The following is a 27,034-nucleotide window of genomic DNA, read 5'->3' as shown; positions in this document are numbered from 1 at the left end:
TGATTTATCCATAAAAACGACAGTGTATTGTCGTTGAATATCATTGAACTCCTTACTAAGTTGTAAGATAAGAAGTCCAATTCATTATCAACGGCAGACTAATGCTAATTTGATTATAATATCAAGCCTTCCTGGTGAACAGTAGTGAAATTTACGACGATTTCCTCTAGAAAACATTCCCCTGTACAGGATATCAAATCACCGACCTCGGTAACATTACTAATACATACGATGAGAAAAATTGCATTGATAGCGTGTCGATCTGCGCAGTGCCCCTCTAAGTCAAAAGTGCGTGGTTCGATTCCCGGGCCAGAGGAACTTTTCTCTCGGCGAATGATATCGGTTACTCACCGGAATCCAGCAACGCCGTGTGAGATCAGCGTGTTGAGGAACACCACCTGTTTGGAGCGAACGTATTCCTGCCTCATGTCCAAGTCGTGCAGCCCTACCAAGCGACAGTTGCGAACCTGAAACACAATATTATCATCTGAAACAACTCTGTAAGTCGAACTGGCTTCCTGTGTCATTTTAAAATGGTTCAGCGTCTAAAGGTATTTAATGAGATATTGAATGGAGTAGCATTTGACCTTCCTATGACGAACACTTGGTTACGTAGCTCAATTAAATTCAATATTAATGTTAATGTCATTTATTTAATACGTTGGAATATCGGAATTCTATATATTTTATTTTAATCAACAAGCAATCTACGATTGTCATTAATTTGAAATCGCAAAAATGCCAAATTCTATGGAAAATGCGTTATTTACACCTTATAGCGGCGAAAATTAATTGATCCCTTAAATTTTTAATTGTAAAAGTGTAGTCGTCTGTCCATTGTATAGCATTATTAGACAATATTTCTAATTGGTTTATGAACCGCCGACCAATACTAATTTGACGATATTTAATTGCCTTCCAGGTGAACGGCGATAAAATTAAAGCGATTACCTTGAGAAAACTTTCGATTGTCAATATTTATGAAGTTTTTATTTAGTGAAGTATTTTTAGTCCGCAGTTCATTTCGACTATTTACCAAATACTATTTTCATGTAAGGCGTATCATCTCACCAAGAAAATAGCTCGAATTGCTGTCATAGAAGGTTTTCTGTGGAATCAACTTCACCGAAGGTAATGTAACAATCTGTTTTGCATTGTCAAAAATGGAGTTAGAAAATTGAAATCTACAAAGGCGTAACATACACTCTCAGAGGCGAGCAGTTTTCAAATGGCCTTATATGCTAGACGGCTTATGGCTTTTACGTGACATTTCCTCATAGATTATCTTAATTGTAACTGTATTGAAGTAAGTAAATTCAATAATTAGATCATAGTTACGGACCATTTTGCATTACATAAGAAAACTCTTATATTGTCAAATACGATGGTGGTTGGCGTAACATGGTGAAACTCCTTCATGATGCGCAAAGGTTAAGAAAAAGACTTCGCTGTTTCACAAAATAAAATATATTTTCGACCGGTTTCGATATTTTGTGAAACAGCGAAGTCTTTTTCTTAACCTTTGTGCATCTTATATTGTCATTTTTAATGTTCGCTTGTTTCGACATAGCTATTCAAATTTATGAAATTTACTAATATTAATTATATACCATTTTCACCTATTATTGATACTGTATCGTGCTATCATCTTGGAAACTTGGCAAAAATATCACCTAGTATTGAAAAAAATAATTTTTTCCCTTTAGATCTAGCAAATCGACAGACCCTTATGAGCCGCTGTAGAACCTTCAGTGTCTTTTCTTGTAGTGCGCATGCGCGTGATAGTATGCGGGCGTACATCTTGCCCTCTGCTCACCTCGACGTCATTGTTGTAGTCGTGCAATGGGCAATTACTGTGGAAGTTGGATTGATTGAAGGGGACTCCAGGGTACCAGCTCCTCTTGGGGTCGGCCGCGCTTCCCGCCGTCCCTCGCACTGGGTCCGGCGCATCCCCTGTCATGTGGTTCAGCACAACGTCCACATAGACCCTGGAAAAAGAGGGATCCTGATAAGACAGCTGCACAGAGTAGGCATATCCAGTGGTGTAGTCTGGAATTTCGTTCGGGGGGGAGGTCCAAAACAAGGGAGGAAAATTTTTGAAAAACAGGGCACCAAGTAGAGGGTTTTAAACTAATTTTAACACTTTTCATAATCGAAAATACTTCATTTGTTAAAGAAAAATTAAGTAACTTCATAAGTTTTCTATATTTTGTTTTCTTTTATGAAGGAAAATAATTGTGTTTTTATATTTCGGGCGGGGGGAGGGTCCAGACCCCCGCTTGGCTACATCACTGGGCATATCCCTACTCAGCTCTTTGGACTCCAGAGACTCTAGTGCGCTCCACTGCCGATGGGTGGGGTTGTAGTCGCAGATTCCTGGAAATTTTAATGATTGCCATTTAATAACTACCAAGTTATAAATAACGACGGCTTGGTGAGGGAGTAGTGTCGTGAGTGCAATCTAGAGGACTCTTGAGTAGCCATGATTGGTAGCGCCGCCACCCAAGGTGCGTATAATACACACCTTCGTCTATTATACGCACCTTGGCCGCCAGCGGCCTCTGGCAGAGACTGACATATTAGGAATGGGTGGTACTTAAAAAGTACCGGTATTTTTGTGGTGAGTATTTAAAAGCAATAATAATAATCCCCCAGTGGTACCGGCGAAAAAATACCGGTAAACAGGTACTTTCGTAATTGAGAAAATAGGTAAATAAGTTGAATTAATTGATGTAAGTGAATTCAATAATTAGGTCATATTTACGGACCATTTCGCATTGGATAAGAAAAATCTTTTTTCATTTTTAATGTTCTCTTGTTTCACCATAATTATTCAAATTAATGAAATTTACTTATGTTAATTACGTACAGTTTTCACCTACTATTGGTACTATAAATCTAGCTATCATCTTGGAAGCTACATTATCTAACTAGACCAAACTGTCCGGTATTTCGGCAAATTAGAATACCACGCAGAAAGAATACACTGAAAAAGTCATTCAAAGGCATTCATTTACGGAAAATCGTCAAAAAAATTATTGGAGCCCCGATTATATAATAGAGAGAAGGGTGATAGCGACGTAGTTGTCAAATTCAACACCATGCAAAGAATTTTCGAAGCATACGAGTTAAGTTTTGGTGTTTTCCTGGCCTATTATGTGTGAAGTTCTCTCGGAAACTCCGTCAGGTGAGTGCTTTCCCTAAAGCCAGAGTTTTTCATCAGACTCTGTCACCGTTACCGAAACGTCTTCTACTATGATCTCTTCTTATTCAAAGACCTGACGGTGTCAGTCGGACATAAACTTTGGCCGTATAAAAAGCACTCACTTGGTTCCCGAAAAGGCTCAATTATTTGAATTTTTGTTCTATCTTCGTGAGCAAAAATATGTTTACACTTGTCTATAATGTAAAGACGATTGATTGCACGATTTTACATGACTAGAATCGGAGTTAACCTTGCCTAAAATACTGCGATCGAATAAATTTCAATGTGTAGATCACAGCTCCGTTTAGTTCGTAGAAATTAATAAATTTTTACGGCTCAATAACATTGATTTTTTTTACCTTCTGTGACATAAAATATCTATTATATCAATAATTATAACGCTTGCCTCAAACTCATAGTCTTCTAAAAGTACCGTAATGATGAGAAAATAAGAAAGGTACTTAAGAAGATTACCCTATTGCTCATTGTCATGTGCAACATTTCGTGTTCATTACTGTATTTCTTGAACGCGTCACAACGTATCCCAACAGTGAATATTGAACATGTATTTTTGTTATCATAGTTTTATGTAGAGGTTTCTTGCTCGCTATTAATAGGGTTAATTCTTTTTCGGTCGTCGCCTATTAAACGCAATAAGAAGAATCTTAAAGAAAATTCGGTACATGCAAAATTCAGCTATTGGAGAAGGAGGCGACCACCCCCACAGCTACCCTTCTCCCTGGATCCGCCAATGACCACCGCGGAAGACCCTTTGATGTACGAATAAAATATAACGATTGGTAACGAAGGGGCGAGCAATATTGTTTATTTTCTTCCGTCACCTTTCATCCTTTAGGACTCTTATCATGATGGATTAAATCACAAATCAGATTGACATTTCGCTAAACATGTCGCAAAAAAGGACCATTGAAATATTCCGCAAGGAAGCGAAAAATAACCAGTAAGCATTTAAGAATGCCCATTAATGCCGATAATAATTCCCATTTTTGCACTTCCAAGGCAGTTTTAAGCACATGCCCATAGAGAACTTAAGTCATACCTTAATCAATTGATCGTATCGTCAAGAATTTTGAATGGCATTGGTGTACAGAATTATTAAATGAAATTATGGCAATTATAAATATTAATATTATAATATTGCATTGTTTTTCATGGTCAGAGGGGTTAGGCGAAGGTGGAAGCAACTGCTATCATTTACCTCAGCTCTGGGTCAACCCCAGCCACCATCTTGGCTGAGCGAGATTTGGAGGACAATGGTAGAAATAGACCTTATAGTTAAAGCCACTGTGTGTGACATGGGTGCCTCAAATGTGAAAGCCTTCAATCTTCTTGATAATGGTCGCAGAAATAGAAGGATCAACAACTTTGCTATTTCCACATGGTAATTTATTGAGACCGACCATGGTTTCGTTACAGAGTAACATTATCAAGGTGCATTCATTGAATTTGTTTCCGTTTCAGTTCTGGTAACAGTTGAACTGTTATTGTGTCCTGTTATTTTTTTTTTAAATAGTTTCATCATTATGAACGTTTGTTATACTTTTGATGTGTGGTGGCCGGGCCTAACTATAAAACGGTTCCTATTCATGCATATACTGAAAGTCTCAGATGATAACTATCATTTGTTTTCAGTCTAATGAATAATATGCATTTATCAAATCTTTCTTATCAATGTCATCATTCCATTGAAGGTCTCCAATTGCATTCATAATTCTTCGTTTTATGCTTCGAGTTGTGACTGAAGACCAACTGTCATTGGAAATAAAAACTTCATCGTTTGATGATATTTAAGATTTCATTATTTTCTCGGACTATCAGGGACAGTTTATTTCCAGCCTATTCCTAGAGGTGGCTCGCAGGGTACTATGTGGATGTATTCGGCGTGCTATCACCTGAAATAATTCGATGTGTCGGGCGTGACTTCATGGAATCGACCTAACATAATAAAATGTAAAATTAATTAAATTAATTGCATTATCATCTGTTCTGCTCCTCGTTAATGACTGCCTAAGCCAATCTAAGTACCGGTTTGCGAGTTTTTTCATTTTGAATGGAATCAGGATTTCCCGTTTTCGTCTAAATTCACTTTAGCCATTTATGTATCTCAGATTACATATCCCAATAAAAATTTGACGGCAACCGTGCGACCACTGCGGATGTAATTTCTCACCTGACCCCCACCGTGTTGCACCGTCGCACCATGTCCGCGAACTGCTGTTCGTCACCCGAGCGGCCCTCGATGGCGTACGACATCACCTGGTAGCGCTCCCACCACGGACGGGGCGGACTCTCCACCACCAGGCTCTCGTGCACCGGAGACACCTGAAAGAGAGGATGGAGAATGACTTGAAGTGATCCAGGCGACGCCAAAGACGTTCTGAGAGGCTACTCACTAGTCATTGTTATGTCGTCAGAAAATACATATTATAGCCGAGACAGAGAAGGATTTGAAGAAGACTCTTGCAAATATGGAATGGAAAATGGCCAGATTTCAGCTGAAAAAAAAGAAGAGTAAAGGCCGCTATAAATGGTGAATGATCATGCGAATGATTAAGCTGAATGATCACGTGATCATTCACAGGATCATGCGAGCAAAATAGAACATGTTCTAATTTTCACTGAATGATCATGCGCATGAAGGTTCGTTCGCGAATTGTTCCGTTATACACGGTGAATGATCATGCGCATGATCATGCTGAATGATCATGCGAATGAAATCATTCGCCGTGTATAGCGGCCTTAAGAGAATAGAAGTTCATTAGTATGCATCAAAAGAGAGGAGGCTAGGGAAAACATTTAACCGGGAAAACAAAATTTTTAAGAGACTAAAAGTCTTATTACTTAGGAAGCCGAATTATCAGCTATGGTCGAAGCAAGAAAGAAATAGTCAGTAAGTAGCGCAGGTGAAGTGGGCTTTCTGCAAAAAGAAGAATATTCTTACAGCTGAGAATAAAAGCAAAGAAGTAAGGAAACAATTCATCAGGTGCAACATATGGAACATGTTTCTCTATTGGAGTTAGGCTTGAACGGTGACAGGTGCAGGGAAGTCAAGAGTGGAAGCATTCGAAATGTGATTAAGCATGATGAAGTTAAAATGGATCGACCGAGTAAGTAATGAGGAAGTGCTAAAACGAGTGGGTGAAAAGGAAATACTTCTAAACATCTTATCCAGAAGAAGAGACAACTTAGAAGGCCGATTTATGGGGGGTGAAGGCATGATGAAAATGACCGTAGAAGGATAGGTGGAAGGAAAGAAGGGCAATGGGCGGCCTCGAATGAGTTACGTAGAATAGGTTACAAAGTATGTAAAAGATAAGGAATATTTCACTATGAAAAGGCTAGCGGAACAGAGAGCTGCGTTAAACCGATCCTAGGACTGTTGATTGACAATGATGATGAGTGTACTTACCGCGGCTGATTTGATGGTGATAAAAAACTTTAACATAAAGGTTCTATCATTTCCAGAATTATTTGAGCACCTGCGCCGCATTCCCAGATTGAATGAATGGGGCGAAATTCTGGAACAGCTCTCTCTGGGGGGTTGGTACGCAATGCACAAGAGCTGAGTCCCCTGCTAGAAAAGTTTTACGTCAGTGGCCGAAAACGCCTAAAAGCCGGAAAAAAAACTCGGAATTTTTCATCTAAACACATTGAATTATAACACTGCGGTTCGAAAGGTTATAAATCTACCTGCCGGATTCCCAAAGCACGACTATGGAACTCGTTTATAAGTGCTTCATACCCGCCCCCAAAGTAGGATAATAGTCTTTTCATGACGTAATTTTTATTAGCTATTTTCTCCGCGAAGATAAACATACATCGCAAATTTCGGGGCATGAATCCTTTCTTCTTGGTTACGTGCAAACGATAGCCCAAGAGCCGAAATTCAACCGTCAAAAAGCTCAACAGTCACCCCTGTCGCAGCGCGCTTTCAAAATTGGTCCAGAACGCTACGAACCTACGTTCGGAAACTCTCTTCGTAATGGGGCTGGCGACGTACGCACGGCGTTTCGCTTTGAAAGGACAACGCCAATGATTTCAGTATTTTGAAAATAAATGATAAATATTTTTTTCTCTTCTTATCTTGACCTTAACTCCAGGAAATATTATAACATATAAATTATAAAATAATTCTTGGAGTATAGGTCAAATGTATATATGATGCAAAAAAGTTGTTAGCCCACGTTTCAGTTTATCTAAAACTATCATCAGGGCTATGAATGAAAACATGAGAACAATATAAAATACAATGATATACAATATTTTTACATAAATAAATATTTCATTTACATTCATTTATGTAAAAATATTGTATATAATTGTATTTTATTGTGCTCTCATGTTTTCATTCATAGCCCTGATGATAGTTTTAAATAAACTGAAAAGTTGGCTAACAACTTTTTGCATTATATACATTTGACCTATACTCCATGAATTATATTATCATTTATTAAATGAGGTCAAGATAAGAGGAAAAAATTTAAGTATTTTGAAACTGAGATTATTGATGCTGTCATCTCGAGTGTTACCATTGTACGAGGTAATTGTATTGCATTAGGAATCATCGATCCGAGGGGCCATTTCTAAACCAAATGCATCCCGGGAGCTATATAGAAATTTGAGCCTTTAAAACTCTAAAGGCGTTCACCTACATTTGAGTAAGTAATTGAATTTATCAATGTTTACCGATGAATTTGACGACCTTTGATACATTTTAGATAGTTATTGGACAAAATTGCAATAGAGAAACATTCGCCTCTGTTGAATTCTCTGGGAGGGGTGAATCAATTTGCACAGTTGTTCTCTGGGTATTGGAACTTTATTCCAAAAGACAAAAAGGATATGATACACCATACACGAATGGATCTAGCGAACTTCGCACCATGACTGCGGCCAACCGACCGAACCGACACACACGTACCGACCAACTTGGACAGACTCGACGGACTGGTCTAGCCCGAGCAGGCCACACACCTTCTCCCACACCGCAATATCGACAGTCAATTGTCACAGTATATATGAGAAATTGTCTCAACTACAACACCCCTCCTCAATTTCTCATACATCTTAAATTTACCCTATGCTTGCAAAACACTTTTGCTGATAACCCTTTTGTCAGTACATCCGCCTCCTGTTCAGAGGAAGGCACATATTCAATGTAGATAACCTTAGAGTTATACAAGTCTTTTACAAACTGATATTTTATATCAATGTGTTTCATGTGTTTTCTCTTCCAATTTTCTACAGTCTGAATACATGATTGATTATCTTGGAAAATTGTTATTGGATCCTTCATATTAACATTCATTTCAGACATCAACACTTTAAACCATAACACTTCAGTCGCAGCTGCCGCTAAAGCAACATACTCAGCCTCAGTAGAAGACAATGCTACTGTACTTTGTTTCTTTACAACTAGATCACCATACATTTTCAATAAATAACCAGATGTTGATTTTCTATCACTACAATTTGCAAAAGCTGCATCGGCATAGCACAACAAAGGTGTACTTGAATTACCTTCATACTTTAAACCAAAATCAAGTGTCCCTTGAATGTACCTCAAGATTCTTTTTAAGCCTTTCCATTGTATTTCAGTGGCATTACTTTGAAATTGACTATAAAAATTCACTGCAGCACAAATATCAGGTCTTGTTCCTAGACATGCATACATCAAACTTCCCACTAGTTCTCTATATGGTTTAACACCAATGATACATTCTTGAGATGTCACATCGTTATCTGGTTGGAGTTCAATTGGAGTACTCACTGGTTTACATGATTCCATATTAAATTTAGTCAAAACTTTCTTTAAGTAATTTGTTTGATTAATAAACAGACCATCACTAGTAAAAGATACCTTAATTCCCAAGAAATTACTGGTAACACCTAATTCTCTCATTTTAAATTCACCCATTAACTTTTGTTTCACCTCATTTAACAAATCACTATTATTTCCTGCAATTAAGAAATCATCAACATAAAGCAGTAGGTACATTACATCCACTTCACTTCTCATTATGTATAAACATTCATCAGCTTTACTGCTTTCAAAACCCAGTGCTCTTATAAACTCCATTTTCAATTCTGTTGCAGCCAGCGATTGCAGACTAGTTACAACTGTCTCATACGATGATGGCATCGTCATCAGGAATCTTATTACGGCACCGCCATCGTCAATTTTCTCGCCGGTTTGTTTTAGGGAACGGATCAGTCTGTCGAATCTCAGGCAGTATTCGCTAAACGATTCCTCTGTTGGGTCATACACAAGCGTATGTAATTGTTTCGAAAGCATCATTCGACTCATCACAGACTTCTTCTCGAATCTATTCTCTAATGCTTTCCACACGTCAAAAGCGGTAACTTTGCTTTTGACTAGCTCCAGCTGACTATCTTGTATTCTCTGAATTATTAGACTTTTGCATTTCTTATCGTTCCTACGTAATTGCATAATGTCTTTCTGCTTCTTTTCTCGTGCGGACTCGTTGTCACTTGCTAATATTGCGTACGGTTCTGACAGGACATCGAACGACCTTTCAACATGTGACAGGACTTCCTTCTCATCTAAAAACACTTCCATTCTATATTTCCAGTCACTATAGTTCTTCCCGTCTAATAGCGGTATTCTATATCGCTCTTCTTCCATATTAGAAGTTCTAATCCACCACGTGGTCGCAAGTCACTTTCTCACTGTTTCCGGGATTTCTGGAGTTCCTGCGCTCGTAACCCCTGGGCCCTTAACCTCTGGGAGGGGTGAATCAATTTGCACAGTTGTTCTCTGGGTATTGGAACTTTATTCCAAAAGACAAAAAGGATATGATACACCATACACGAATGGATCTAGCGAACTTCGCACCATGACTGCGGCCAACCGACACACACGTACCGACCAACTTGTACAGACTCGACGGACTGGTCTAGCCCGAGCAGGCCACACACCTTCTCCCACACCGCAATATCGACAGTCAATTGTCACAGTATATATGAGAAATTGTCTCAACTACAACAAATTCTGAGGTCACAATCGAATTCAGTAGGCGTCGAAGCCCCCGAGAACCGTATTTTATTTATATAAAAAACACGGTCTCAAGAGGGTTTTTTTTCCAAGTATAGGGCAATTTTTACCTCTGTGCGTCGCCGAAAGCCGACGAGGGCGGACGCGTATACGATGGAGCCAGAACACCAGGAGTCAAACAGCAGGGCCTGGTCTCTTCGTAAAAGAAACATCGAAATCCTATTGTGGATCATTAAAAGAAGGAAGTGAGTGTAAGTGGTGTGCAAAAAAAAATTGCAATGAAAAGTAAGAATGCAATGCATGCATAAGCAATGATTGCTCTGTGGTTTGTCTTCCTCATATTCACGTCCTCATGCATCAGAGGACGTAAATTTTTCTGTAATTATAACTAAAACGATAAATGATGCTGCACTCTCGAATAATACAATATTTTTTGATCAAAAGTTTGCGATATTTGTTTAGAAAACGATGTATGACGGAGAGAGTGTGGGGGGAGCGGTTGGAAAAAAATACAATGGCTCTAAGGGAATGGGGTGGCGAAAATATCGTGGAAGACAGTAACTTATTTTATGTACGAGATCTAATTTTGAGTGATACATGAGTGGACTGGGAATCGATTGCCATGGCAATTTGTGGAATCAATCCATGTATTTGGCCCGTTTGGTCCATCATTGATGGCAACGCAAGGGAATTTGAACTGTAAAAAGGCAATACCAATGATAAACCCAACTCCTACGCCAAAGACACGCATGGAGGTGTGATATATTTCCATGCTTAATATAAGTCTATAATGGTATTTATAAGCTATCTAAATATCTATCTAAAGTTAATGGAGACTTCCGCGGAGTGCTGCGGTAGGCGCAGCTTGGTTTCCGGGTTTTCCTGATTGAAGCTGTCATCATGAACATAAAACGACGCAGAGGAAAACCCGAAAACGTAGCTACGTCTATTGAAAGTTGTTCGAAATGTAGATTTCTCTACATCGTAGTGGTCTTTACAGTAGCCTGGAAAACCAAAGATCCGTGAATGATAAATGATACACAAAGATATCGCACTTAGTTTTAACTAAATAAACTACTACATGTGGTTCGATTGGCTTGCAATCATCATCAGGTACTCATTTACTGGATAAAAGGAATAAAATTCCTTCAGTGTATGATGATGTCGGCAAGCCAATAGAAACACGTGTAGTGGAGTTTTTGAAATTAAATTAAAGTGGACAGTACGAAATATTTGTACATCATTTAATATGCTGTTCCCAAATATATCAATCCGGAAAAAAGTTGACTTCAAAGATCCGTGGGGTACCAAGGAATTTTGTTCGGTGGGAGGTCCAAAACCGGGAGGGAAAAAAACTGGGTACTAAGTTGAGAGATTTAAACTAATTTTAATACTCTTCACAATCGAAAAAACTTCATTTTTAAAGTAAAAATTTTGTAAATTCATGATTTTTCCATATTTTGTTTCCTTTCATGAAGCAAAGTAATTTTTTGTTATATTTCGGGGCTAAGGATCCGCCCCCCCCCCCCCCGGATCCTCCCCCTCGCTACGACAATGGTTCAACTCATGGTACAGGGGAAATTTTCCCTAGTCAATCATTGCGTACTAGCGTAAAGGGTGAAATACCAAAATAATTGCATCTTTTTTCTTAACCCAATGAGCGCTATCGCCTTCCTCCTATCTCTCGCGAAAAGTGTCAGAAGCGCGTTAGCTCTCCTCCTGCAATGTCACTCTTACAATTAGATGCTGATAGTTCACTAATCATTTAATATTCATTTTAACATTAACATTTTTAGTTCATTTATAAAAATTAACTCATATTACCAAAAATTCGTCAAATCATACATTAAAAAGGTGAAATCACATATAATAAAGATTTCCTAAAGTTTTTGAATGTATACCTCTAGTTGATTTTTATAACTAACTTTTTTCCTAACCTATTGCAAAGCAGCAAAAATGCCTAGGCATTTGTAGCATAGGACCTACCCAGAAAATCGGTTGGCAATCAAAGGGTTAATATTGCACGGTTTCGCCCAACGGAATACTTCATTTTAATGTAAGAGGCAGTATCTAATTCCTTCCTAGCGGCGGTCTGTGTAGATTGGCGACGCGAGCCTTATCTCCTTATGACTCATTATCTGCCGCCATGCGTGGCGGTGACAGCTGGAAAAAGGCTTTTTCATGATCGTTTTTGGCGATCATAAGGAATTATCTCATTTATTACCATTGGGTCCAAATTCGACCGATTTGTCGGGTGGCGACAGTGGACATATTAAATTCGATAGAAAGGACATTTGTCGCGTTGAGTGGACAAGAAAGAAAGGAAACGGAGGGAATATCATCGATCCGATACTCTTGCAACTGGGCGATACAATTGAATCGGGAAATCGCTTAATTGGCTCGACAAAATTAAAATGCTACTTCGCTGGCTAATAAAATGAAGCTCATTGTACCCTGAATATAAGACTTTATGGAGGGAAAAATTCCTGGCAGAAGACGGAAAAGGCGACGGAGAAGGTACCTAAAAGTATTGGCGATGGAAACAGCGGCGGGTACAGATGGGGGCGCGGAGGGTCCGCTTGCATTGCCTAACATTGTAGAGTCACATTTGTAAAATTTTTACATCATGAGGGCATTGTCTTGTATATGTTTATAAATCAGTTTAAAAAAATTTCTTAAACTTTACGTGTGACTTGATTATTTTTCATTATGATAAAAGTAAAGGTAGCTCAAGATATCTTTTGCGCCCCCCCTTTGAGTTTTTTCTGTACCCGCTACTGAATGGAAATGGTGAGCACTTCGTACAATTAAATAATTGAATGAGTAGAGAGAGGGAAAGTGAGATATTGTCCGAAGTCCTCGGTGCTATACCAAGGACAATAATTATTAAAGTATTTTACCCGTCAAGGTAGGTATACATGGAGCATTTTGTCGATCGAATCGATCGTGGCCTGTCTCCCCTCTCTCCGAACGTGGAGTTTCTCCTCAATTTACAAAAAGGCCTGATTTGTTTCATTCTGTTTTTAAATCCTGTTCTCTTCCTTCCCTTCCCTCGCTTGCTTAAAAATTTTCCCTATTAACGCTTTTTCAGCGTCCCCTCACCGATCAGTACTCTTTTAATCCAAATCTGTGTCCTTCGTATCTCACCGAGGAGCTACCTCTCCTCACCCACCATGCCCAGCACTTCGTTGCTCCTCCTCCGTTATTCCATACCTACTTCTCGAATAGTCTTTTCTCGACTTCCTCCCTAAATCTCCACGTTTCCCCACCGTGAGGCGCTACACTCCATACCAGACTCTTCCCTACAATATTCTTTAAACTTGTACTTAATAACCCTCTTATCACCCATTTATGTTTCATGAAACCCTACTTTGGTAACGAAATTATGTTTCTTTTGTCCTTATTGCTACATTCGTCTTCCTATAGTCTGCTACCTGCTCAAGTTCGTGCCCACCTACTTTCAACTTGAGCCAAACACTCGTTGCTCGCATTACAAAACTGCATGACATCGGTCTTCTTATTATCTATCCCAATGTCGTATTTCTCCCAACGCTTGTTTAACTCATCCACTAGGACCTGCTTCCCTACCGTTGATCCTCGAGATCCGATCATCCGCGAACCTCACCGCTTTTGACGATCCCCCACTTTAACGCCTGCATCCAATTCATCCCGCGCCAGATTAACCTTTACAAAAGAGAACGCACCTAAAAGTATTGGCGACGGCAATTGGATGTAATTCTTACCATGAAATGTGGAGGAAAAGCGAAAGAGAGATATTGTCGGAAGTCCTGGATGTAATACCAAGGATTATCGTAACTATTAACGTATTCTCCCGTTCAAGGTAGGTTTGTATGGAGCATTTTGCCGATCACCTGTCCCTGTCATTCCTACGAATGTGGAGTTTAACGGCTGCTTGCAATTCATCCCGCGTAAGAATAACCTTAAGAAAACAAGATGATACATATATATGAATGCCATAAGAAAAAATTCCCCTGAACCGGGAATCGAACAACGGGCCTTTGGCTTTCCGGGACGCTGCGCAGACATCTACGCTATCCAGGTTTCCGGGTTACATGAAATTCCCCGGGATAACAATTGCGATCGGAATTCCGGAACCAGGATAGCGTAGTGGTCTGCCAAGCAGGGATGGCAATAGGAACTAAACGAAAGTCAAATCTGTCAAATTTCTATAGTTTCGTTCCCGGGAGCGAAATGTAGAAACGAAATGGATTTAAACCCGCGGAGCTAAACTCAGGGTCGAAACGGAATCGGAGTCAAAACTACTTCGGTCGAAACTAAACTAAAACTCTAAGACGAAACGAAACGTAGATAATGTTTATAAACGGAGGGACCTCGTGCTTCACCTTCGAACAGTTTCGTTTCGACCGACATACCGAGTACGAAGTATGGTTGAATGAAGTAGAGGTTCGGCCTACCGCCATGAGATTCATAGGGCATTCATATTTTTACCACCAGCAGAAGAACGGTGAACGCAAACTGGCCATTCGATTTTTAAGCTCAATCTTTTAATCTCTCAACACGTATGTCAAACTTAATGGGTTGAAATTATTCTCTCTCATCCCCCTCGACTCAAATTTTGGGATGGAAACTTAACGATGAGTAGCGGAGTTTCGATTAATTTTGTTTCATTCCCGGGAGTTAAGTTTCGTACCGGGTGGATACTAAACTTCTTGGTGATTTGAATTTCGTGCGGGAACGAAACTAAACCTAGGCTTTGTATTTTCGTTTCCCTCCGAGTCGAATCGAATCATTTTCGTTTCACTTGCCATCCCTGCTGCCAAATGTCCCAGAAAGCCAAATGTGTCAAGCCAAGTGGTCCGTAGATAGAATCTCGGTCCAGGAGAATTATTTCTAATGGTAATCCATGTATATTTCATCGCCGTTCCCTCGGCAGAATTATCATAGACGGGCATAAATATTTCAATATGATTAAAAGTCATGGTTAATACAGCATTGCGCACCTGTACTCCCCCGAATCCGTGAGGTGCGAGGAATCGTTCGCACTCCAGCGCCACGTCTTGGAACTTCCACTCGAAGAGGTGCACCATGACGGAGCGGCCGTGGAGCATGTGCGGGTCCTTCCAGGCGGAAGAGCACCTCGAAAGGAGCAGCACAAAGAGCGGCGCCAGCCACCTCATCACCACCACTCCACGCGCCATCACTGAGAGAAGACCGCCAGGCGACACACTGGGTGTATTATATAGTTCAGCTGCACAATCTCCTTATTCCTCCTTCGATGGACTCCCACCTACTGCCCATCTTCTCCTCCCCAACTCTTGACCTCTCGACCCCCCTCTCCCACAATTTCATATCGAATGACATTGACCTTGTCTCCACTTCTCGTCCGCTGCCTTCATATCCCCCTCCAAAGAGCCAATGGCTTTCGTATGTTTGACTATTCTTCGACTCAGGCCCGGAACAAGGGCGGGGCAGGGGGGGGGGGGGGCGTGCCCTAGGCGGCAGATTTCAGGGGGAGGCAAAGTTTGAAAAGTTTATTTTTAAAAATTAATTTAATTTTTTCAGGAGTATAATGCCACAATCAATATTGTTCGATGTTATTTGATTTTTTTTGCACATTTTAATAGCTTTATTACACTGACGCTGTACCAAATTATTTTCTTCGTTATAAGAGACGACACAAGAATAAACGAGTCAGGAGTGAGTGCAATATCTACAACTGTCATGAATTAATTCCTTTAGCGCTCAGCAGCGAGGTCGGGGGCGCGAAAACAGTGTAACGTTGTTAATTAATGTAAGCGTTTTTCAATGACAATGTATGGTATAAGTTTAATACATATGTTTTATTAAAAATTGTTTTTCACAAATAAAACTTCTAATAGTATAAACAAGAAGTGCAATTTCGGATACCGCATATCAAAAATAGCTTATGGAGGTATAATATTTTAGTGGTGGGGATGGGGATGGTAGGAAGGGTGGAACATAGAATGGGGGGCGGCAAACTGATCTTCGCGCCCTTGACAAAATTCCTAGTTCCGGATCTGACTCCGACCTTCATAGAATTGGCACTCGGACATTTAAACCTACAACCAATAGGATGCTTGCTTACACAGGCTCTTTGGTCGCAGAAGACCTCGCGGTACCTCTGTTATTCTGCCGTTAAACTTTAAATCTCGATTTAATGTCGTCCAAATAAGACTTTTTTTTAATTTTCAGGTTGACTCATTTCATAAATGGGTACCGTATGTTACTTGGTTCGATTAATACAAAAAAAATCAATGGTGGTCACTTCCTCTGTAACTCGATAACTATTCCTTTAGCAAACACGATAAGGACCTATTTTGTAGAAACATTTCAGCAGTTTGAGTTAGTATTGTTTCAAGTATTTTTACTAGAGGTCATGCTTTTCGTGTTTTCCACGAAAAACGTAAAACAATCGTATTAAGGAGGGTAGGGGCTGGCCCTCGCTCGCCCCCCATGGGTCAGGAGTGGGTCGTCTACGAGGCTAACTTGTGCTACTCTGCCAAAATTTTCGACTGCATGATTTTTACCCCTAAATAACGTTGGTTGACCAAACCATGTCCCAGTTGGGGGCGAGCGGAATTTGAAATTTTAGTTTATGATAATTTTTATTGTTGCTCAGACCTGTCATGCAACTCTATGTTGAATAAGAAAAAACAGGTTTAAACGCTCAGCGACAAAACGTATTAATTTTCTGTTCTGGTTTATAGCGTAAACAAACGACACACAAAAAAATTATCAAGGTTGATGCCGATTTTAATACTGACAAATATAATATATGCTGTAGTCCAAATGTTAGCCGATCAAGTTTCAAATTGAAGGTGTAAAATTATACTTTTAGTGAAATTTTACATGCCTCGTATGACCTCTCTCTGATAAAAGTGTGTCTACCAACTAAATTTCAATTGGAGTTAAAAAATTTCATGAGAAATTATTCAGCGGGAATTTGCCTTGTAGTTCTCACCTGAAAAGAAGTGCACTGGAAATTTACTCACTTACCTGAGCCGTAAGCCTTGCTATTGATTTCATCATCCAGCTTTTCTCAATCTCAATCCACTCACCGTTGACGAGATTCGATCGGAAGTTCCCTGGTTGCAGTGTCAACTCAGGAAATATCATTACAACTAGTAGGTCACAGTTATCTATCTGTCGAATGGTACTGTGATATTAATGGTAATTCATGGAACTTCTTTACGATAGTTCACGCGCTTCACCACGGCGAGTATTCGTTCAATAAGCTTGATACTTATTTCCTACTGGTAACGCCTTTGCCAGATTTTCAACAATTCTTGACTAAATTTTTTAACTGTTTTACTGTAATCTCGTAATTTAGCGCAACTTAGATGCAAATGATTGACTAAAGGAAAATTGTACAAAATTTTATGCACTTTCGATTTTTTGCATATTCCCATTTTTTTTAAATTCGGCTGAGGTGCTTACCGCAATATTCGACCTGGCCTCGACCGATCCCGTGTAATCTGGACTTATAATTGCCCGAAGTAAATTGCAAACTAATTGTCTGGTAAATAACCTGGTCACTAGCCTAGCAAAAACAATCGCCAACAGTGGTGAGCACAACAGTTTTACTGATAGATTCCATGAAGATCTTGGATAATTAAAAAAAAGTGCACATATAGAAAGTTATCATGGGCTTACCCAGCGAGGGACAGGGGGGGCAGCTGACCCCCCTCCCCAGAAGCAAAAATCGCAAAAGTCAGTACTGAATTGAAACGAAAATATTCAACAAATTTTCTTTAAATCCACGAAAATTTTTTAATTTATTTATTATCAAACTCCCCGTAAACAGCACATGACGCCCTTTTACAACGAGGGTTTCCAATATTAACAAAGTACAACACAAACATCCATGCCCTGGATAGGGATCACTTACCCAGGCGGGATTCGAACCCACGACCTACGGTTTGGCAGGCGGGGACTTTACCCCACCGCCACCGAGATATATATTAGTAATTGATATGTAACTAAAATAAAACTATTTTGTCAAGGAAATAATCTCATACATCCCATAGCTTGCCTCCCCCCAGGCCATGGCTTGTCCCCCCTAGTTATGATCCTGGGTACGCCCTTGAAAGTTATAACGAAAATAATGCCGGTAAAAATAGAAGAACATGATGCATTCATTTATTTCATCACAAAAATATTTACAAAACGTAGTGGTTTAACATAATATCTCATCCTCGAGTAGGATCACATTGACTCGTATGGATTGAGGAGAGATATGAAGCTTCCATATTTCACACGGTAGGAGAGTTCTATCAATTTGTCAGCCTTGAAGAACACTTTGCTCCCGCTTAACTATCCGTGGACGCTGCGGTATAAGGCACACCGATTGAGAAATATCATTAATGTTGCAGCTTTTTTGGAGCCTGGTTCATCGGCATCCTGCTGTGCCCAGCCACACACTGATATCTACACGTCTCTAAAAAACTGGATTTACATCGCAAGATGGCACTGCATGTGATCGTTTGATTCCCAAACTCTGTTCATCTCTTATATGCGCCCTTAAAGCTCTCCATATCTTTTTCACAGTGTAAGTCATATACAATATTTATTTGAATTAGGTGGGTATGAATGAAATAGAAAAATATCTTCGTTTTTTTAAAAATAGGAATGGAGGAAAGAGGAGAGGAGGTAATTTTGGGATCACGAAGTTGATTACCAACTTGTATGAAACCGTGAATACCTGCAATAGACAGTTTTCAGTACCTCGCTGGTGGCATAGCGATCGCCATCTCACTACGCTGAGTCAATTGCATTGGAAGGTTGAGGCCCAATTACCAAAGTAATGCTCGCCTACCTGTGAATCCAACAGCGATTCAGCAGAATTGTCCAGACCATTCCGCGACCCCATTTGACCATTTACGCCAAAGAAAGTCCTTGCGCGCTAGTTCCGTTGCATGGGAAATCGCGGACACAAGGCACTTCGTGAACGTTGACTTCGATCGTCAAGTCAAACATTTTTCAAGTAGCAGCTGTAGCACCGTTCGAGTCTCCAACATTCATGAGGACTACACAGAATATGTCCCAGTCTATCCCTTAAAAGCTTGATTTATGGTGCCAGTTTTTGCGCATTTTAATTGGTTTTTAGAAATGTCCGCGGGGCGGTGATGAGTACATAGCGATCCATTTACTATCATTATTTGCATTACGGCTTGCACCAGCAATAAATTACTAGCAACATTATGAAATCGATGCAAAATTCGGATAACAGCGCTTTGGATTTGGAGCGCTCCGCGGACACGAGTGGCCGTTTGTAAATCCATTAAAATGCGTTGTGGGTCAGAGCACATCTTGAGGCTTACCGGAGAATCCTCTTATTTTATTACCCGTGCTCACGATTATTTGCTTAAATCGGGTAATGGAATATTTTGGCATCATTTAAGAGCCGAAATAAGATGGTAAGTTCCTCGGGCATCGCTTATGGGACTGCCTCGAGTGCCCTCATTCGTACAATGTGGGAAGTTGTGTCTCGCCGGTGGCGTCGCGTCTTTTTCCTTCAACCGTGAGCTGAGGAGGGCGGTCAGTGAAGCATTTTGACCAGTTCTCGCCTGAGCACTTTGCCGGACGGGGACTTAGGGATGGAATCGACGAATCGCACGCCTCCGGACAGTCGCTTGAACGTGGCCACTTTGTCCTCCATCCAGTCGTGGATGTCCCGCTCCGACAAGCTCTCGTGCTCTTGACTCTTGACCACGAAGGCGGCCGGAAGCTCCCCCGACCTGTCGTCTGGCTTTCCCACCACGGCGACGTCCGCAACCCCCGGACACAGACGAAGCACCGCTTCCAACTCTGTCGGAGAAACCTGTGCAAAGAGTAAGTGAGGTACACTTACATATAAGGTACCCAACGATTTCATCAATGGATTTTCTCTTTAATAGGAAAATCCTCCAAAATCGTTGGCACATTAATGGCTGATGCCTGGTTTCGCTAGTGAGTGGGCCCTTTCCGCTTCTATAGCGGTAAGGTGTTTTACCCCGTCCCATCTCTTCCAACCCTATCCCTACCCCAGAGGCGTCGTCGGACTCCTATCGCGGCGGCGCCTCTTTCCTTTTTCCTTCCTTTCCAACCCCATCCCCGTGTGATCGGGCGAATCAGCGCGATTGCTGAGTCCCGGCCGCGGTGTGTTGTATCCTCGCACGGCTCCCCTGAGCCCTCACATCTTACATATAAGGTGTGTTCAGAAAATGACGGGAACCAACATTTTACATTTCTCGCGAGTTCGGGGAGTCCGATTATAATGTCATAATTCTCAATTTTTTATTATGTTGGTATACATGAAATCGAAACTTGAAGTTTTTACGTGGTGGAAGGGCTCCATATTAGCGATGAAAGACGCCTCGTTACTTCCACAATTTATTTAAAAAGTACGACCGGTGTAGGCTGTTACACCATTGTCAAGAGCATAATTAATGCTTTTTATACAATAATGTAAATAAATACTATAATATTATCAAATATATAAAAAGCATGCTTGATAATGGCATAAAAACCGAAACCGGTACTTTTTAAATAAATTTTGGAATTAACTAAGTGTCTTTCATTGCTAATTTGGTATATATGGCCCTGAAGTATGAAAAAATTTTCAGCTGTGTTCAATGTTTACTTTTTCTGTGGCAGCCGTTAAGGTTAGACGTGTTATTATGAGCTCGGGGATTTTCGGCATAAACAATACTGGAGCAATGATACATACATATTTTACCTTGATAACGAGCTTTATAACTTAATTAATGACTGCGAGTAACATATTTTTCTTTGAAGAATTAAGAAATAGAGTGATTTGTGCTTGTTTCCTTACCTGACTTCCTTTCACTTTGATTAGCTCTTTTATCCTGTCCACAATGTAAAAGTAGCCGTTGTCGTCGTAGTAGGCAACGTCTCCGGTGTGTAGCCATCCATCAGAGTCCACAGTTTTCCGCGTAGCCTCCTCATTATTCACGTACCCCTCCATTATCTATCGGAGATAAATAATTCCTTATAAATATTAATAATACGCACATGCCTCTGCACTATGCATTGCAGTCACTGAATCTCCAGTCTTTAGTTACATGACCTTAGGGGGTGCCTCATTTGACAATTTTTCCCCGAAGTTAACAGTTGTGCCCGGATAAACTTGCCTGACATCTTTGACAGTACAATTAAGATGTTTTCCTTATTCATTGATACCATCTGTCAGAATTGTTGCTCAAACTTTCGACATTATTACAAAAACAATAATGCAATTTTAATTTATCAATTTCAGTCACTATATTTTTGGGTAAATAGACATCAGTTTCGATGAAACCTTGCGTTCGAACCTCAATACTTACGTTAAAGGCACAATTCTAAGCGATAAGTTGACATAGAACGGTGTACTCTTGAGCCATGATATTACCTCCAGTGGATGCGATGAAATTAAGAACAATATATTATGTTTTCGAGATAAGCCAAAGAGAAGGGCAGGATACCATCGCTAGATTGCCAATTTCCACACTCATTTCCTTGGATTTCAGGAACATTTGTGGCCCAATCAATCGACTTAGCCTCTATCTGACTTGTCCAGGGCATGAACAAATGATTTATATTAAACACCACGGGAAAATTTTCCTTATATTTTTCCCTAGGAGAAGAATGTGTATTTCACCGCTGCACCGCGGCAAAATTGGACGGCCTCGCCACGGCGCGTGCGTACCTATCACGCGGTAAGGTTCAAATGTTGAAAATAAACCGCATTTACTGGGTTTAACGTGGAACGGGGTTGATTGGCGTAGCAAGGGGTCCGAACACCCTCCGAAATATGAAAACGCAATTGTGTGCCACATAAAAGAAAACAAAATATTGAAACATCATGAATTTATAATATTTCTTTGAAAAATGAAGTTGTTTCGATCATGAAAAGTGTTTAAATTATTTTATAACCCTCTAATTAGTACCCTTCTTTTCAAAAATGTACCCCCCCTGGTTTTGGACCCTCCCCCTCGAATGAAATTCCTGGCTATCCCATTGACGTTCCCATATTCCATTGGGTTCAACTTTGGCAGTGTTTTCACAGAAGACCATGGACTTGGATAGCGTAGGGGTCTGCAGTGACGCAGCGAGGGGGGGGTTCTGTGGGATAAAACCACCCCCCCAGAGCTCAGAAAATTTTTTAAGTTTAATCTAGTTTACATAATTGGATTGATATTACTTATAGAATAGTGTAAGGATTAATAAAATATCCCTCAGAAGGCCGTAAAACTCACCATTTTAAACCATTTATCTGAAATAATTTCTGGCGGAGGGCCCACGCACCTCCCGCACCCATCCTGGCGGGTATGCCATACCCCCACGCTCCCCAGTATTAGTTGCGCCTGAAACCCCCCTAGCATAAATTCCTAGATGCGCTCTTGGGGGTCTGCACTGTGGTCTGGATAAACCAAGGTCCGATATTTGTCTCCCGGTCTGGCGGATTCTTTTCCTGTGGCGATCAATGTGAATTTCACCGACATGCCGACCGTTCTCGCTGCTGACTTGAAATATGCCACGCACTTGTCCTCGAGACTGATGCTGTATAAACTGGAGACGATGCTTTCGTCGGGTTATTCAGAGCAGAAACAGGGAAAAATGCGAATATGAATGTGTGTTTCAGGTGCTTACTGTGCACCATCATGCATTAATTGCTTCATCTATTTATTGACTGCTTTGTATTTTTTTAAACAAACATTATTTTGCTAAAATACAGTGGCGCTGACTCCATGGGGCCTGATGGGGCCCGAGCCCCTTCAAAAATTCGTTACAGATGTGAGGAAAAAATGTGTAAGGCTTGTCGATTTTCCTCGAAGTGTCCAGATATCGAGATTCGAGTAATCACGGCTCTAATGTTGATCATATGACTCTTCTAAAATACTTAAAAAAGTTAAAACTCACCACTTATAAAATTCCCGGGACAAGATCCCCGGTTTGGGCCCCCCCCAATATATTTTGTAAGTTGGCATTCCTGCTAAAATACCTTTATTTACACAACTCGTACGCCGCGCCGCAGCGTTCGTCCAGTTGCGCACTGGGCTGGCCAGTAGCGGCTGAGCACCAGAGGGACTTATCTGTACTACTTTTTGGCGTTCGCATAACCACGATGAATATTATTGCGTAGGGTTTAGTCAGCAGTAAAAATGGGAACAATTAAACTTAATTTAATACAAATTTATCACATTTTTACACTTTTTCGTGCGGAAAAATATTACTTAATATTTCTTGTGACGACTCCTCCCCACTTAACTAATGATGAGATTTGGCGTCATCGTCTCCCCTCCCACCCCCCCCTAAACGCTTAACGTGATCAAAGGATGCCCTTGATTTATTTCCCCGGAGAGGCACCGTTTTGTGTCAACTTATCGATTAGAAATGGGAATAAAAATTGGATACTCTAATTCAGACTTAAATATTCGTCGTAACTGATGTCCACTCACGCAAATGTATGGTCACTTTGAATGGCATAAATAGGAATGTTGTAATTTTTAGTTGAAGTTTAGATTTCTTTAGATAAAAATTCTGACAGAAGATGCTAATGGATTTTAAAGTAATCGTAACTGTAAAATTCAGGGGCGACCTAAAGGGGGGGGGGTCAGAAGGGTCATGACCCCCCCAAATTTTATTATGTTTGTAAACATTTTTAGATTAATAGAAATGTCTGGCTACCCCTCTGGCAGAGAACCATGGCTCAGGACTACAGTGACTCAAAAATGGCCGATAGCGCAGAATATGCTCGGAGGCATCAAAACAAGCAAAATATAATTGCACCCTACTGGTATAGTGGCCATATTTTCATTAAAATGCTCACCTGGGGCCCTCTGATCAGCAGTTCGCCTTGTTGATGCGATTTCTGACCTTTCCCTGAGCTGTCAATCACCCGCGCTTCCGTGAATGGAACAAGGAGACCACAGGATCCTATTTTATGTCTGGCATTTGTTGGAAGAAGAGTTGCCACTCCAGCCGTTTCAGTGAGGCCATATCCTGTAAAGAGCAGTTATATAAAATATCAGTGGTCAAGCTTAAGTGTAACCTCAGGGATAGAGAATACTCAAAATAATTGAAATAAAAAATTTACAATGCATGTATGTGTAAGGAAAATCATCCATTTATGTTTCCAAAAAAGTATGACTTAATTTAACTCTTGCTTAATAGATCTGCGCATGCTAAAAATTTGACGAAGTGATTTAAAGTTTTATTATTCCACCACCTTGTAGCCACACACGTAGCACAGTTTTGCCTCAGGGGAGGGAGTTTTAGTGGCATTCGGGTTGCCTACACTGATATATGTTGTCAGTTTGAACCCCTCCAAAAACCATAAATATGTATCACTAAATCAGCTACACATATATTTCGTTTGCATAGTGCTGAAAGTTAAATTCATTGTTGCTTATTGCCAGACATAATGTAACACAACTACATATATGGAAAAATGGAGTGCCAGATGATAGGTACCCCTGTGCTAGTGGTCTCCTCAGCAGATGCATTGCAGACAGGGGCGGATCCAGGATTTCTTTCTGGGAGGGGCACAAGCAAGGCCGTATCCAGGATTTTGTTCAGGGGGGGGCACAAGGATACCTTGTTATACAAAACGAACGAAATGACAATGGGACCGTATTAAAAATCTAGCATATTTTTAAGGGTCTGGGGGGGGCACGTGCCCCCGTGCCCCCCCCCCTGGATCCGCCTATGATTGCAGATAAAGTTACCTAAGGGGAATAAATTTTGGGGTTGGGATCAATCCCCCAAAGCTCCCCCTGACTACATACCTCATGAGGGAGAATTGACCTTAGAATATATCCCTCTCACAGTGGAATACTTGTGTTAAACCAGATGTCACAGCTAAACGATTAAGATTGAATAGGGGTCTCTGGAGGGAGGACTAAATTTTTCTGTTTCCCTATATCAAAAGGAATCTGTAGTATACGAGGGCCTTTTTCTTCAACCTCCGATAGCTCAGCAGAAATACCATACGAGCGACAGGCAGTGTAACGCCGTCATATTTGTGTTTATTTACTTGATGTTATTGATAAAATTGTTGCTACGGGGATGTTGGTTGGAGTGGTTGTTGACTGAAAAAAGAGAGAGATTGTGTGGCGTTAAAAAGATATATGAAATAAAAGAGTGATATTAGCAAAGGTGGCGTTACAGCAGGTACTGCACGCATTGGGCAACTGTGCATTCTCCGCACCACATGCTCAGGTCATTTCTGATATTAAGTTTTTAATTTAAGGTTAGCAGCAATCTCATTAACTACACTGCCTCAATTTATTCTCCCGCCAAGTGTGTACTACGGAAAGACAGTCAGAAAACTCGCCGAATGGCTTCAGCATTGACATGCCTTGACCTTTATGCCGATAAAAGAGAATTTTTCTTTAATGCAATGTGGCTAGAGTGTGAAACATTACATCCATTCCCATTCAAAACATAAGAGGAGACGTGCTGGCTTCAGGAAGTGTTCTGATCCATGACAACGACCGTCATCTCAGCACTGATGCAGCCCAACTGCTCTTTGAGCAATTTTAATGGGATATTATTTATCACCCGCAATGCAATATCGACATAGTGCCATGTGACTTCCATCTTAACACTGGAGTGAAGAAGTGGCTAGGAGGGAAGGGTTTTCAAACAAGCTTTGAGCTTCAGAACTAAGGGAAAATTTATTGGAGGTCGCTGGTGGTAACATCTTCTGAATTGGGTACGGTAAAACTTGTTCACAGGCACGACCAATACCTAAATTGCCAAGGTGATTACGTCGAAAGGATACTGAAAGTATCCTCAATATTTAGCAATAAAATAATTTTTAATCATTCACTTTGTCTTTTGTTCATGACCCATTGGAAGTTGAAAAAAAAACGTCCCTCGTACATGGTTTTTAGCTCAACATAAAAGGATGTAAATCAGTAGATTTTCATAGCTATATAGCCCATAGGAGTTTTGTGTGCCAGAAAATTATGCCTTTAAGAGTACATAAATATTATGATTTAAATTGACATGAGGATTTTTTGTATGTGTACAATTCCTTTGATAGAGGAGATACCAAGGGAGAGCAGTGTAGTAGTAGTGTGGTAATAGGGCATGCTTGGGAGCAGAAGGAATGTTTCACTGTGGGTATGTTGAAAGTTAAAAATCTTTTAACCATTAGTATAGGGAATGCATGATTTTAGCTGCCAGCCAGTGCAGAAGAGACCCCTGTGTAGAAGGAACCCCCTTGCCTCGAGGACTCGTCAGGTAGAGTTAGCGATTCTTATGTCAAGGAGGGAAAGTACCCAAGTGCCAGATATCCAGGTCAGTGGCACAGCGCGGGGGGGGCGTTTAGGGGATATAACCCCCTCCCCCCCCAGAGCTCAGAGAATTTTTTAAGCGAAATCCATTTTACTTAATTGCGTTAATGTTACTTATAGAACAGAGTAAGTAATTATAAAATATCCCTCAGAAAGCCTTAAAACTCACTACTTATCCTAAAATATTTCTGGGGAGGGTTCCCACACCTTCCGCTTACCCTGGCGGGTATTCCATACCCCCAGATACCCCAGTATTAGTTGCGCTTAAAGCCCCCCTTAGCCTTAATTCCTAGCTGCACCTCTGATCCAGGTAACAATAAAAACTTTGAGTAAATGCCTCAGTCAGAGTGCAAAACGTATAAAATTGTTCCCACACTTTAAGGTTTAAAGGTACATGAGGTAGACGTTGGAAGGACAAGAAAAAAGTGGAATAATGAAAGAAACAAAAATGGAATTGGTGAGGGGAATGTGTTGGTGAATAGCATTGTTATTGTTGTTGAAGACAGC

The 27,034-nt window shown here is 40.5% G+C and overlaps 2 protein-coding genes across 2 annotated transcripts in view; both read right to left on the bottom strand.

Moving 5' to 3' along the window:
- Window positions 1–15,490, bottom strand: part of LOC124154442 (alpha-amylase 2-like) — a 37,777-nt gene extending 22,287 nt beyond the window's left edge. The window contains exons 1-4 of the mRNA XM_046528160.1: window positions 15,224–15,490; window positions 5,397–5,548; window positions 1,817–1,988; window positions 352–467 (exon numbers count right to left, since the gene is read on the bottom strand). Of these exons, the coding sequence (XP_046384116.1) occupies window positions 352–467; window positions 1,817–1,988; window positions 5,397–5,548; window positions 15,224–15,421 (638 nt within the window). The 5' untranslated portion in view covers window positions 15,422–15,490. The remainder of the gene's footprint in view (window positions 1–351; window positions 468–1,816; window positions 1,989–5,396; window positions 5,549–15,223) is intronic.
- Window positions 15,491–18,361: 2,871 nt separating this feature from the next.
- Window positions 18,362–27,034, bottom strand: part of LOC124154441 (4-coumarate--CoA ligase-like) — a 46,547-nt gene continuing 37,874 nt past the window's right edge. The window contains exons 8-10 of the mRNA XM_046528159.1: window positions 24,055–24,227; window positions 21,058–21,213; window positions 18,362–20,064 (exon numbers count right to left, since the gene is read on the bottom strand). Of these exons, the coding sequence (XP_046384115.1) occupies window positions 19,783–20,064; window positions 21,058–21,213; window positions 24,055–24,227 (611 nt within the window). The 3' untranslated portion in view covers window positions 18,362–19,782. The remainder of the gene's footprint in view (window positions 20,065–21,057; window positions 21,214–24,054; window positions 24,228–27,034) is intronic.

The sequence above is a fragment of the Ischnura elegans genome, chromosome 2, assembly GCF_921293095.1.
Source record: "Ischnura elegans chromosome 2, ioIscEleg1.1, whole genome shotgun sequence".
Lineage (NCBI taxonomy): Eukaryota > Metazoa > Arthropoda > Insecta > Odonata > Coenagrionidae > Ischnura > Ischnura elegans.
Note: the sequence above shows the minus strand (reverse complement) of the source record. Positions and strands in the feature narration are given on the sequence as shown.